Source organism: Meriones unguiculatus, chromosome 17 (assembly GCF_030254825.1).
Source record: "Meriones unguiculatus strain TT.TT164.6M chromosome 17, Bangor_MerUng_6.1, whole genome shotgun sequence".
NCBI lineage: Eukaryota > Metazoa > Chordata > Mammalia > Rodentia > Muridae > Meriones > Meriones unguiculatus.
The window spans coordinates 47421045-47435441 of record NC_083364.1 but is presented as its reverse complement, the minus strand read 5'-3'; the positions used below and the strand labels follow the sequence as shown (position 1 = coordinate 47435441).

General features: G+C 46.1%; 1 protein-coding gene across 5 annotated transcripts in view; it reads left to right on the top strand.

Annotated features, from left to right (window-relative positions):
* Boc (BOC cell adhesion associated, oncogene regulated) overlaps window positions 1-14397 on the top strand; it is a 73465-nt gene that overhangs the window by 26563 nt on the left and 32505 nt on the right. For all 5 annotated transcript variants that reach the window (XM_060370467.1, XM_060370471.1, XM_060370468.1 and 2 more), the window contains exons 2-3: window positions 9047-9223; window positions 9801-10079. In XM_060370467.1, the coding sequence (XP_060226450.1) occupies window positions 9142-9223; window positions 9801-10079 (361 nt within the window). In that variant the 5' untranslated portion in view covers window positions 9047-9141. The remainder of the gene's footprint in view (window positions 1-9046; window positions 9224-9800; window positions 10080-14397) is intronic.

Here is a 14397-nt window from a genome sequence, read left to right as displayed (position 1 = left end):
TCTTATCTCTAGGAGCTCCAGTCTATTACAGTGGATGTGCCAAGACCAAGCCAGAGAACCTCCCAGCCCCTGGGGGAAGAGACTTGTTGGGCCATGAGCAGTTCAGGGCTATTACCACCTCCTCAGGCCAGAGGAGGAAGTAGACCAAACAGGGCAGGCTGGTGGGATTTCTCTCTCAGCAAGGAGCTGAGTCTGAAGGGGCCTCTGACCCTTCCACACCTGTGACTGGGGAACTATGAGGAGCTTGGAATTGATGACGCTGGAGAAGTGGTGCCGTTGGTTTTTATGAGTCTATAGTTAGTGGGACTGAGATGGCCAGGTGTTCAGGGAAGGGACTGATGAACTACACAGGCATTGGTGTTAGAATAAATACTCCCCATTCGCCCACCCATCCCCTCCACCTTCCTGTGTGCAGTCTCAGGCTTATGCAAGTGTGCTCCCCTGACGTGTCCAGGCTGCACCTCTCCCCTGCCCCCCCATCTTCTTCCTCACTCCTATCCTCGCTCTGTCCAGCCTTTCCAGCAGCCCAGGACTACCCAGAGCTCTCCGGGGAAGAGGCCCTTTTGAAAGGAAGAAAGGAAGAAAAAGGGAAGAAAACCAGAAAGAGAGAAACAGAAGAATGAAACTAGCTAAGGGGCAGTGGTGCCTTCAGCTACCTCACTGCATCACAATGAATATGGACTCTATTAAGCTCCGTTCTGCCTGTTAGTGTCTCCCGGGGCAACACAGCCCCCATATGGCAAGCATGCAGCAGATTAGGGTAGGCCCCCAGGCCGCATGGAAGGCCAGGGGCTTGACTGGCAGTTGAACCCCTTCCCTCCTCCCCCCCTTCTCCTCACACTTGACACTGCCTGTGTTTATCTAAAGCAAGGAGGGAGGGGGGCGTTGGAAGGTTTTTGTCCCAGCTCTGAGAAGGGGAGGGGACAGGAGCAGTGCTGGGGGAGAGGTAGGAGGGTGGAGGTGGGGCGGTAAGGAGTGAGGCTTGAGGGGAGGCTTCATACATATTCAGAAGGCGCGCTGAATGGAGAGAGAGAAATAAAGCAGATGGAATTCGTGTTAAAGAACGGCACAATCACCCTGTTTTGAGCCCTCCAAAAACAAAAAGAGAAAAAGAAAAAGTAAAAGAAAAGAAAAGGGAACAGCCTCCAAGGAGGATAGGAGTTCTTATCCAATTAGCAGGGTTGTCAAATGGAATTTATATGGAGTAAGGGTGAGGGAATGGAGATGGGAGTGTGGAGGGAAAAATAAAAGGTAATTTTCTTCTTCTATTTCTCTGAACCTTGCAAGAAAGCAGCGTCCCTCTGTCTGTCTGTCTGTCTGTCTGTCTGTCTGTCTGTCTCTGTCCATACACACACAGTCTTTAACACACAAACACAATCTCTTTATAGAAACATGATCATTTTCAGGAAGGGCTGTAAGTCACAAAGAAATGAGACTCCCTGGCCACTTCTTCCTCTGCCTGAGGTAGGAACTATTTAAATGTGGTTTACCAAGAGTTCAGAGTTAAGTCTAAGGAGAGAGCCTTGTTCATCCCTGAAGCAGGAGAAGGTCTTCTCTCTCTCTCTCTCTCTCTCTCTCTCTCTCTCTCTCTCTCTCTCTCTCTCTCGGAATTCTCCCCAGAGTGGTCTCAGGTGCCTCTGTGTGGAAGGTGAGGGTTTTCCACCTGTATGAGGGGGAACTCCCTCATGTTAGGGGCTTGTTAGAGTGGGTTCAGAACATGGAGCCCAGGCATACTACTCTGCCCTGGATGTCACAGTTCACGAATCCCCTCTGTGTTAATTTCAAACTCGTTTTCCCTCCTGCTCATCACAGCAGGACTAGTTTTCAGTCTTAGTCTCCAAAGTGGGAAACAAACTCCCAAAGGTGAATCTGAGCAGTTCCGCTGTGGCCCCTGAAAGAAAGCTGCAATTCCCTTGGCATTTATTTCTATCTAAAAGAGAAGAAGCAGGGCACGAGTTGGCCATTAATATTTAATCCAGGAGTTGACAGTGATGCGCTGGTGGCCCAACAGTGTCACAAGTCACCACGGTGTCCAAGACATCTCTTGGATAGAGAGGGCTTGTGGGTGGGTACGCTAACCACTCATTCACTCTCTCCCCGGCTTTCTTGTTCTCTCTTAAGTGGATTTTCAGATTATATTATTTCGTTTTAATTAAATTAACTCTCACAAAAGAGAAAGTGGCTTAAAGAAATGGCCGGGGTGGGGGAGAGGGGGGAAGCAGGGTTGAAGAGAAAGCTGATAATCTAAGTGCCTGCAAACAGAAAGAAAGCAGCGGAGCTGACCCTTCCATGGCCGTGCGAGGGAGGATGTGAAGCCTTTGGTAAGGGAATCGCATCTGATGAGAAGTCAACAAAGCAATTAGCGTTCAAACAGACTGTTTGAAAGAGATTACAGCAGTGATCCTACTCCCCCCAACAAGCCCGTGTCTTCAAGTTATTAGCTAACGATTATAAAACAGTCAGTATCGAGGAGTCACTCAAATACAATTAGCCTTTTACCTACTTAAATTTTTTTTTAAGATTTTCCCTACATGTTTTCAACTGATAAATGAGGCAGGTCCTAGGGATAGCTGCCCGTAGTATTATAAGGGAAGAAATTGGGAAACAGTGGGAGACAGGTTCTTAAAAAAGTCTTCTCAGTGCCTGTTTGGTGTGGCCCACACATGGAGCCCACCTCAAACCTGCTCTGTGCTGCCACATCCAGAAAGCTTTTCCTGGAAAACACTCTCATTTACCACTTCCCATCGTGACTGACTCCATCACTAGCCAAGCTTTTAGGATAAAGAAGGTTAAGGTTGGCCCAGGAGGCTAACTGTAGAACTTGAGTGGTTTGGAGCAAGGAAGGTTTATTTCTTCTAATAATGTTGAGCTGCTTTCCTCTGTCTCGTGGCTGTGCGTTCTGAAACACGTGACTTATGGTCACCAACATTCAGAGAGACAGACATGACTCTGGCTCATGACCAGCTTAGTCCAGAAGTGACATATAGCATCCTCATATTTTACTGACCACCACTAGTCACATAATCTTCAGCTAGCTGCTGAGGAGTCTGGGCAATGGAGAAGAGCTCGCGTGTATTTGCTGGGTGCTAGTAAATGTATATCCCACATTTGACTCTAAGTTTCTAAGAAATGAAACCAGGTGCTCTTGTTGACAGTGTGGCTGTACTGTCTAGGTGTGGTAGATTACAGCAATAGTTTTCCCCCAGCCTACATCATAGTGCATGTAGATTTTTTAAAGAGATTCACACATAACATCTGGTTAAAGGCTAAAGGAGTATTTAGAAGCTGGCTAAAGCATTGTGCGTTATTTGAGAACATCAGACCATTATAATTGTCCCCATTTGACTACAGAAGGGAGCTGAGCATGGTAGCACATGCCTGTAACCTCAGTTCTAGGGAAACTGAGGTAGGAGGATCTCAAGTCTGAGGCTAGCCTGGTCTACACAACAAGAACTCTCCCCCTGCCCCTTATTCCCTCACATACTCTCACACATACTCATCTCTGTGTCTCTTTCTTTCTCACACACACACAAAGGAGGAAGATAAGGGTCTAGAGAGATAGTTTAGTTAGTAAGCTGCTTGCAAGACACAGAAATGCCTGGGTTTGAACCCCAGAATCCACATTTAAAAATAAGTTGACTCCTGTCCTGTTCCCTCCCTCTTCTGATGTCCATCCTCTTTGCCTTTCTGAATGGGGATTGAGCATCATAGCCAGAGTCCTCCTTCTTGATTAGTTTCTTTAGGTGTACAGATTTTAGTATGTTTATCCTATATTATACATCTAATATCCACTTATAAGTGAGTATATATCCTGTGTGTCTTTCTGCTTCTGGGATACCTCACTCAGGATGATCTTTTCCAGTTCCCATCATTTGCCTGCAAATTTCATGATTCCCTTGTTTTTTTTATTGCTGAGTAATATTCCATTGTGTAGATGAACCACAATTTCTTTATCCATTCCTCAACTGAAGGGCATCTGGGTTGTTTCCAGCTTCTGGCTATTACAAAATAAAGCTGCTACAAATATGGTTGAGCAAATGTCCTCACTGTGTACTTGAGCATCTTTTGCTCTACCCTGCAGGGGATTAGAGCAAATGCTGAGACTTATAGCCAAATGCTGGGCAGAGTGCAGGGAACCTTATGGAAGAAGGGGGAAATAGTAAGATCTGGAGAGGACAGGAGCTCTACAGGAGAGCAACAGAACCAAAAAATCTGGGCACGTGGGGTCTTTTCTGAGACTGATACTCCAACCAAGGATCATTCATGGACCATTCAAGGGGGGAAGAAGACAATGAAGCCACTCCTGATGAGACCTGATAGACTAGGATCAGAAGGAAGGGGAGGAGGACCTCCCCCATCAGTGGACTTGGGGAGGGACATGGGTGGAGAAGAGGGAGGGAGAGTGGAAATGGGAGGGGATGAGGGAGGAAGCTACAGGGGGTATACAAAGTGAATAAACTGTAATTAATAAGAAAAATTTGCAGTTAAAAAAAATGAGTTGAGAGTAAGGGTGCACACTTGCAATCTCAACGCTGAGAATAGGAGACATTTGGATCTCGGGATGCTGGTCAGCCAGGCTAGCCTGTAAGGGGATTTTCAGGCCGGTGAGACACTCTGCCTCAAAATGAGATGTGGATGGCACCTGGCTTCTCTTGCTTCTACGGCCATGTGAACACATATGCTCATGCAAACCACACACACAGGAAAGGGAAGTGAAGGAAGAGAAAGAATGAAGGATGGAAAGAAGGATCAGAGAGGTCTAGAACTCTTCTGGCAAATGTGGTAGACACCAGCCCTTGATGGTCACTTAAAGCAAACCTAAAATCTGGTTTTACTGTTATAATATGAGCCACATCGCACAGCTTGATAGGCGTCCAGTTGCTACCTGCTGCTAGATGGTATATCTACAGAGCGAGCATTCATATCACTTTACAGAGTTTATCACAGAGGGTTTGTGCAGTGAACTTTAGAAGAATACTGTAGATTAGTATGTTTACGGTAAGAATGATGAAAATTGCCATATAGAGAGTTACTATTGGTCTAGAGAGATGGCTCAGCCTGCAATGCTCCTGCCACACAAGCATGAAGACGTGAGTTCAGATCTCCAGAACCCATTTACAAAAGCTGTGCTGGGGTTGGTGGTGTGCTCTTGTAAGCCTAGTGCTGAGGAAATAGATCCCTGAAGCTCTTTGGCCCTCAGTGTAGTGGATACAAAGAGCTTCTTGTTCATTGAGAGGCCCAGAAAAGATGGAGAGTGATCAAGTAAAGACACCTGTTACCTCCAGTCTCTGCCTGCACATGTGACACAGACTCTAAGAAATGCATATGTCAAATATATAGGCAAAACATACACAGACATCACTGCAACAGATGGTGATATAGGCAACATTATCTTTATACATAAGGAACTAGATTCAGAAACGCTGCAGGGGTGGTGCTGGATACTGAAACTAGCACTGGACTGGGATTCTGAGGCCCAATTTGTAGCCCCAGTCTCCTGGCTCAATTAACTGGGAGACTCAGTTGCCTGGAAACACAGCAGATGCTATTCTAAACCATATTGCATTTTTCTTGAGTTCCTTCCAATTTAAAAATGTTTCCTTTTAATTAGGTCTGTGGGTAAAGCACAACATTTTAAGTAAAAATAAACTTTTTTTTCTTACTATGTATTTTTAAGGGTGTACACATAGTGTTTTGGTAATCTTTAAAAAAATCCCTACTCCTAAATCTCTCTAAATCCCTGTATTCAACCCCCTTGTGATTTCCTAATGCCTCCTTCAGTGTGATCTTTTGCATGGGAGTCCTCCTCTCTTGAGACCTGAGGCTACCGACATTTACACCCACCTACTTTTCTCCAGCCAGGGCCCAAGCAGCTTAGCTGTGCCATCACAGAGCGCTGGGAAAGGGGATCTTGCTCTATGAAACTGGAAGTTCATCAGAACACGCTCCTTGGCGGCTATCATTAATTGTCTAGCCTTTCTCAGTCAGGGGAACGAAAGGCCCCTTCAGATCTCATTCCTGTCAGTCAATCTGAGGAGTATTATGTGGTCGGCTTGATTACCCTGTCCTGTCATTGGTGCCGGCCCTGCAGAGGACACGCTTCTGAGCAGGTGAGGTAGGATGAGAGTCAGCCCCTGTGGAGGAGGCTCACTCTCTTCCGTGTGCTCATCCAGCCTTGTAGGGAGGAGTGGATCAAGCTGTCTCCTGGTGATAGACAGACTCTGATGATAGACTCTCAGTTGTTTGTCATTTTTCTCAAAAAACGTTAAAGATAAATAGATATTTGAAGGTCACAATTCCTCATGCGTGGTCTCATCCCCAGACATGAGTGTTTTGCTCTTGATTCTGGATGGCTTCAGCAATGGCTGCTGAGACGTGCTGTGGGGAACACGTATGTCCAGAGTGAAGCTTCTCAGACAAACATATTTTGTGCAAAATACCCTTAAAAATGGGGGGTCACTAGTCCTCATGGACTAGAATTCACAGCAAGAATTCAGTTTCATGTCTGTCTGCTTTAGATACTTTAAAACATTTTTTCTTGTTCTGAGAAAAAGAATAAGAAAACAAGATACATCCAGACATAGTTTTATATCGCCTTCCTGGTGTCTTCCTCCAACTTTGAAAGCGCCTCACTCATTGCACAAGAAGGCAAAGTCACACTGAAGTTAGTTTCTCCATCTCAAGCCTTGCATATGAATATACATACATATATGTAAATTATACATATGCATACGTAAGTGTATATAAATATAGACCTTACAAAATGATAAGCTGCAGGTCTTTTAACACTGAAGAATCATAAATAACTCCATACTAGATTCTAATTTATACATATATATATATTCTCATACATATTCTGACATATATATGTATATATATATGCATATATGCATGTATATGTATAGAAGTCCATATGGGGGAATGGCATTCAAATCCACATGCTTAATGTCCCATCTTTTCCCTCAGATTTGAATACATTCATATTTGGTGGGGCCTGAATATACTTTTTTAAAGACTCTTAGGAGACGTCTCTGCTTTAGAATCAAAGTAGACAGTAGAGTGTCATTAATGCTGCCTAGTAGATTCCCCTCCTCGATTTTCTGACTCACTGAGGGCCTAAGGGCACATGTGTATATTTATATGTGTATTATATATAAGATAGGTAGGTAGATAGATAGATAGATAGATAGATGATTGGTAGATAGGTAGGTAGATAGACAGATATAGTTAGCTAGACAGACAGACAGACGGACGGATGGATGGATATAGAACATAAGATATGTGTGCATCCGTGTTTTAAGTAAGGTTCTCTAAACGTCACACCTTTAGAGTATGTGATCACATGCAGCAGGCACCTTAGTCTAGGAAGTATCTGCAGTGCCCACACTACATAGTATGTGAGGTTCTGGGCCTAGTCACCAGTATTTTCCAAACCAAACAGAGCATACCCATCCTGTGTCAGACTGTCATGTTCCTAGCACTATAAATTAAAAATAAAATAAAAAGCCAAAGTAAATGCATCTAAGCCAGATATGGCAGCTCATACCGATAAAACCCTGTAAAGTGCTGAGCGGTCAGGGCAGACCAGCCTGAGCTACATAGTAAGCTCCAGGTCAAATTTGGCTACAGCGTGAGACCCTGGCTCAGAAAATTATCTTGGAACTCAGTTTCCCTAGGCATCCAGGAAAAAAACCTTCAGTGACACACAGCCTTTTCTGTTGTGGTTGTTTGGGACTTTTTTTTTTCCTGGTCACAATCTACTTTTACAAAATGAGACCCCAGAATCCTTCCTTGGGGGTCAGCTCATTCCTGTTTCCTCTCTCCCCTCTCACTTCTCTACCACATCATCCTTTTCTCTGTGTTGCCTTAAAAAAAAAAAAAGTACAGTGGTGGTTGGCAGCAGCAGCGAGGGCTGTTTCCATTTTGAGCTGTATAAATTACCCAGGGTGCAGAAGTAATGGGAAGTGTTTGGCCTGTCCTCCTAAAGCAGTAGGGGTCTTGGGCTGAGTTTCCTCAGTAAACCCTTTGTCCATTTTACAACCCCAACACCTCTGTAGGCCCTGTGCCTAGATGAGAAACAGACCTTGGCCTGCTCTGTCTGCCTGCCCCCACTTTGCTATTTATTGCTTCACATTCATATTCCCCCTTTCTCTCTCTCTCTCTGCTCCCTCCCTGCTGTCGTTCCTAGGCTGGGAAGAAAGTTGGTGCCAGTCTCCTTAAGGGCACTGAGAAACTGGGGCATGCCGTGAATGAGTTGGTTCCTTTAAAAAAAGAAATCCTGTAACTAGGAACCCTTGCGGGGTTTCTATTTTAATACATCATCATCTCATTGGGGAAAAGTTGATTAAGAATTAAAAAAACAAAACAACAACAACAACAAAAAAAACCCAATGATCTGGAAAATTGAAAGGACACAGAGAGTTATACTTTTTGGCAAGGTGTTTCCTCTGGGAGCCACTGTCCTGGTCATAGTCTTATTCCAAATCTGTTTTAAAAAAAAAATCAATGGGTACAGGGCCCTTGATAGGAAAGGTGGAGCAGAAAGCACGAGGCTCCTGAGGCAGCCCCGAGGCTCTCATCCCAGGAGCACAGTGCCGCAGCCATGCGCCATTATGTTTCTGGTACTCCATTCCCTCACCTGTAAAGCAGAACTCAGTTTACTCCTGACAGTGTTGTCCAACGGTATTCCGCAGATATGTAACTTCTGGTAATGAATGAGAAGAGTGTTCTCGTGTTTGCACTCACCAATCTAGATACTCCCTGCCCCTACATGGCCTTTCCATAGTTCTCAGCCCCTCCATACCTTGGGCTCCCCTGTCTTCACCATCAGTCCCCAGACAAGGCTCTTTCCACGATCACATTCTCTTCTGATGAAGGAAGAATCCTAATATGACATATCCTAAAGATAAGAAATGTCAAGAAGGGCCTCTTTGGTCCCCCAGTGACACAGCCACTTTGAATGCTGCCTGTAAGTGTGATGGAGCGAGGCTGAGGGATGGGTCAAGCTCCAGGTATTCTCACATTCTCTCAATTTCTCTCACGACAGGATTGCAAGGGACAGCAGTGTCTCTACCGGTGTCCCACGCGGCTTATGGGACTTTGGCTTGGAACCCTCTGTGACACACTACGCTTCGTGGGGCGATGACCATGTGCCGAGGAGCGCGGCCTGTGGTCGCGCTGGTTTGGCTTCTCTTAGCCGCGGCAGGCTGCCTTGCTGATCCGAGTGAGTGTTTCCCTTCCTTTCTCAGGCTGCCCCTCCCGGAAGAGCACTTGGTCCTAATGTCAGAGGGAAGCAGGGAGTGAGCGACTTAGAGCACTACCTGTCTACCGACCTCCAAACTGTAGCACACTCAATACCATATTGCTTAGAGTTTTGTATCTTGGTAATTTCAAGGTACACTAGTAGATGAGGGGTATTAATAAAAGCTGCCTGTGGTGAGCGTTTACCGGATGAGCACAGGGCAGCCATTTGTATGCTCTGTGAGCCTTATGGCAGTGCTGTGTGTCAGGCATTACTAGCCTCCCTTTACAGAGGCCAGCATTGCACAGCTCAGAGCCAGGGGCACTGGATTCAGCCCACGTCTGTCCGACTCCAGAGTCTGAGCTCTTGCCTTTATACTGTATTACCGGGTAGCAAGGGGACTTTCTGGAAACAGGCAGGGCGGGGAATGGGCAAGGGCAGCTGGGTTATTCAGGGGAAGAGCAACTTGCCCGGGTGCTGAGCTTCTCAAAAGGCGACGGCTGTGGTGTCAGTTTCCTGGGGGCCTCGGCTCCATCCTACATTGACGTTCTTCTTCCAGACGCAGTTCCTCAGGTCACGGTCCAGCCCATGTCCACTGTCCAGAAGCCCGGAGGAACCGTGATCCTGGGCTGTGTGGTGGAGCCGCCACGGGTGAACGTAACCTGGCGCTTCAACGGGAAGGAGCTCAATGGCTCGAATGATGCGCTGGGTGTCCTCATCACCCGTGGGACCCTTGTCATCGCTGCCCTCAACAACCACACTGTGGGACGGTACCAGTGTGTGGCTCGGATGCCTGCAGGAGCTGTGGCCAGTGTGCCAGCCACGGTGACGCTAGCCAGTGAGTCTGCTTCTTTGCGGCTTTGTGTGGTGTGGTCTCACCTTCTTCTCCCACTCTCTCTTCTCTCCTATTCCCTCCCTTTGCTGTGAGTCAGAGCATTAAAGGGGTCCCAACTTCTAAAGCTTTTCATGGTGCTATGGTGGCTGCTCAGCAGCCTTGGGGGCCGTGGTGTCCCAGAGAAGTTCTCTTCTGAGCAGGATGATATGTGGAGCATCTACAGGGAGTGAACTGTTCTGGAGGCCCAGAATTGGTGCCGTGCCTCCACTTGGTCAGTTGTTTTAGGAAAATATGACAGCTGCTCCCTCACCCCTTTCCCTCTTCTCCCATCATCAGAGTGCTTTCAGTCAGGGTCCCCTGACCCCAGACGAGCTTGTCACCACATCACCATTGGCTTTATGGGTGATGCGGATCTAGAAAGTGAGCTGTCCCACACCATAGTGTGAAGAAGAAAAGTCAGTTATGGGTCAGTTGAAGTCAGCTGAGGTCACTGGGGTGTGTGAGATGTAAGCCCTGGAAAGAGAGTTCAAGGAATAGGGAAGCAGAAGTACAAGGAGAAAGGCTTGTCCCTGCCTCTGGCCCCACATCCCCAGGAGAACATCACTGCTGGAGAGTGGAACAGGGCTGCTGGTGGTGCTCCTGGTCTCCTAGGAGATACCAAGAAGTTCTGCCCCTTCCTGCAGGGGCCAGGCAAACAGTGTCTCCCTGAATGGCTAGCTTGACCTTGAAATGCATGTTTTCCCACTCCCCACGGAGCCACTCTTCATGGAAGAAAGGGGGCCACTGAGTCTGAGTGTTGGGTCTCTGGGAGCAGGCTGAGCCCTGGGCAGAGTGCAGCTAGGCGCTCTCCTCTAGCTATGCTTAAGGGGAGAGTAGGGGATGTTGGAAAGCCTAGAGGAAGAGGGTAGAGATAGGTAGGGACCATCGCATCACACCAAGAGTGGCCGAGATCAGAACCACACTTCTTGGCATCAAACATCTCCTGCCTCCTATTACCAATAGAAAGTTTGGAATATGTAAAAAGCAATGTAACCCTTAAGGCTGCCACCTTCACACAACCATGATGGTCATTTTGGCATCTACTCTTCCAGGTTTTAGCCATACCCATATGTTTATGTTGTTATGACTGAATAATACAATTTGTATTCTTATCTTTCCTCTTTGGCACTGTATGACAAGCATTTTCCTTTGGCCATATGATACTTCACTTCTTTCCTTCAATAGTGTGAAATGCACACTTTACTGTGCAAAAAGTGTGCCTCCTAAGTGGCCAAGCAATGAGCTTCTGCTTATGGGTATAACATCCAAGATCATGTAACTATCACTCTAACACTCCACTGTGCCCTTAGCTAGATTGCTGACTCTCCTTTTCTATAGTGGAATTCCTCCATAATGGACTGAAGTATTTCCTGTTGCTGGGCAATTCATTCTTTCCTACTTGTTCATTATCACAAATAAGATGTACCTTTCAATATTTGTGCCTTAAAGGGGCATCTAGGAGAAAGAGTCTATCTGCAAATGATTCTCATGTGTCTGCAGATGCTCAAGACACTCTATAATTCTCTATCCAGCCTAATGAGGAGACAGCCTGAACCTTTTACTGTTTGGAGAAGGGGAGTTGGAAGAGAGGTGGTTTAGTTTGGACCTCTCTGTTTGATTCAAAGTGTATCTGTGTGAGAAGATTCAATTTACAGTCTTTATTTTTTTAAAAAAAATCCTGGCTCCTGTTTTCTCTGGTGCTTGAAGGGTTCTGTGGTTGGCAGAGAAGGGCGTGTGCTAAAGTGGAGCTGGTCTCACTTGAAAGCCAAGAACTATTGGCCTGTCATTCAGACGTGAATCCAAAGTGAAATGTTTGGACCTGACTAAAGAGAAAGAAAAGTTGAGGAAATGGGGTGAGCAGGTGGGGGTAAGTATCCCGCTGAGGAGGGAGTTAGGGGAAATGAGCTGCTGCCTCCCCCCCCCATTGAAGGAGAGAGCGCTGGACTGGCAGGAAGGCTGGAGGGGGCCAGAAAACGGGGTACTATCTTTGGGTTAATGCCACTGGAAAGTCTGGCCCAGACCCAGCCGTTAGATTAAATTTCTGAGGACACATTCCTGAGCAGAATGGGGCTGTGTTTTGTTGATTGGCTGGTGTACAAGGAGACTGCTCTCTACAGAGGGGTTTACCAATGGCACCCCCTGCGTTGAGAGGCAGGCAGGGCAGGAGAGTGCCAGTGAGCATGCATATACACCCCACACTCAGCGTTTAAGGCCTGTTCGGGGGGCCTTCCTTCATACATTCATCTTCACACAAAGCAGTGCTGTTTGGCCTACCTGGCAACGTGCCTCATCCTGGCTTCAGGATAGAGGCCACTGGAAGCCATTCAGGGGAGAGTCAAGGATCTGGCTTGAGGATTCAGGGATAGGGCAGCCCCTGGAGAACTGTCCTGGCCCAACCCTCTGGTTCTCCTGTGTTGATGCTGGGCATTGTTGGACTTTGTCCTGGCCAGGGAACATCAGCTTCCGGATTTTGGTAAAAATAGAGATGGTTGAGAATCACCAGAAGAGTCTCACAGGTGTCTTCCCCACCTGCCTTGCTATGTGGGTAGGAACCATTCACTTTCACTGTGGCCCTTGTAGAATTTTCTTTATTGTTTAGGAAGCATTAGGAATGAGAACCAGTGACTTAACCTCACCTTGCTTCTCGGTAATGTTCTCCCACTGCTAATGCCTCACTTCAAGTCTACAGTCTGACTCTTGATATTTGAAACACCTTTGACTCTGAGCTCCTTCCTTCCTTCTTCCTTTCTTCCTTTCTTTTCCTTTACACAAACATTTTGCTAGGTGTCTACAACTCAACCAACAACTCTCCCACTCTGCTCTAGAGTTAAAAGCAGATAGCAACTGGGGAACTCCAGACTTTTCTTCCTGGCCCCCAGTTCCACCTGTGAGATTCTCAGCACAGCACATTGGGTCATCTCAATGGCCTCACGGAGCTAGCACAAGACATGAAGGCCCCCTTCTGTCCTCTACCTCTAGTCATCCACATAAACTCCTACCTACTCCTCTATTTTCTCCCTTTTCTACTTTTTAAAGGCAATTCTTCCATCACCTAATAGCCACAGTGTAGTTAGGAATTGAAGACGTGATGACTGTGTAGCTACCTTCTAGTTACTGTGTAGTAGGTGATTTTAGTGTTCAAGATTAACTTGAAGTCTTAAGTTGAAGCTGAGATAATTGGGATCTGTAGCTTTATTTAAAGCCTATGAGTGTGAAGTCCCCGAAGACTGCTGAAAAGTCCTATCGATGGCTTCAGAGATCAGAAAGCAAAGGGAGGCCAAAAAAGAAAGAGATCTACTTTGGCTGCTGTCTCTATGAGTACATCTTTTTTGAGACAGGGTCTCTCTTCATAGATCTCACTCTGTTGACCAGAATGGTCTCCAACTCACAAAGATCTACCTGCCTCTGATTCCTATGTGCTGGGATAAAAGGTGTGTGCCACCACCTCCTGGTCCCTAATTCTGTGTTTTTGAGGAAAGGAAGGATACAGCCAGGCATTTGCTACTGCAGGATATCTAATTTCTTCTTCTCATTTCTTTGCACACGACTACTTGGCAAACCACAACCAACAACATCCAACTACCAACTAGCTACACACCTATCAGATTTTAGCATTTATCTATCCTCTGAAAAGTTCCCAGAATTCCAAATGTCACAAACTTGCAAAAACTATCTGCAGCTGGCAAAACCACACCCCTGCCAGAGCATGAGGCAAATCATAGGCACCTGCTACAAAGCAGCCTCTTATCCCCACACCTGGGATTAAAATAAAAACATATTCAAATAACATGTCTGTGTTTTTAAAAGAAACCAAGATTACAAAATTCTCACTACAGTTGTAAGAAGGGCTCTTTATCATACTTTAATATAACCTATCTGTGACATGAAGAGCCAAACATACAGTAGAGAAAAATAAATAAATTTTATATTTTGGGTGTAAGTCTTAGCTTTGCCACTTAAGAGTCATCATGGTGTGTGTAATTCACCGAATCTCCCAGATTTGCCACAGCTGCTGTGAAATGAACACAATAAAATTATATCACCAGGTTCATGGGGCTTTTGTTGGTTGGTTGGTTTTGTTTTTGGGCAAACGAGAGAGTATGCAGTAATAGTATATCCTTAGGCATTTTAGAAATTCTAGTTTTTACTTGTTGGCCCATTTGGTCAGCAAATAACTTGCAAAGAATCTTTTTGAAGGAGGCTCTGGGGCTTAGGTCAAGCCTTGGGTGACAAACTCCATTCTGGAGAGAGCTCTTAGAGGAAGTTAATCCAGACCATTCCC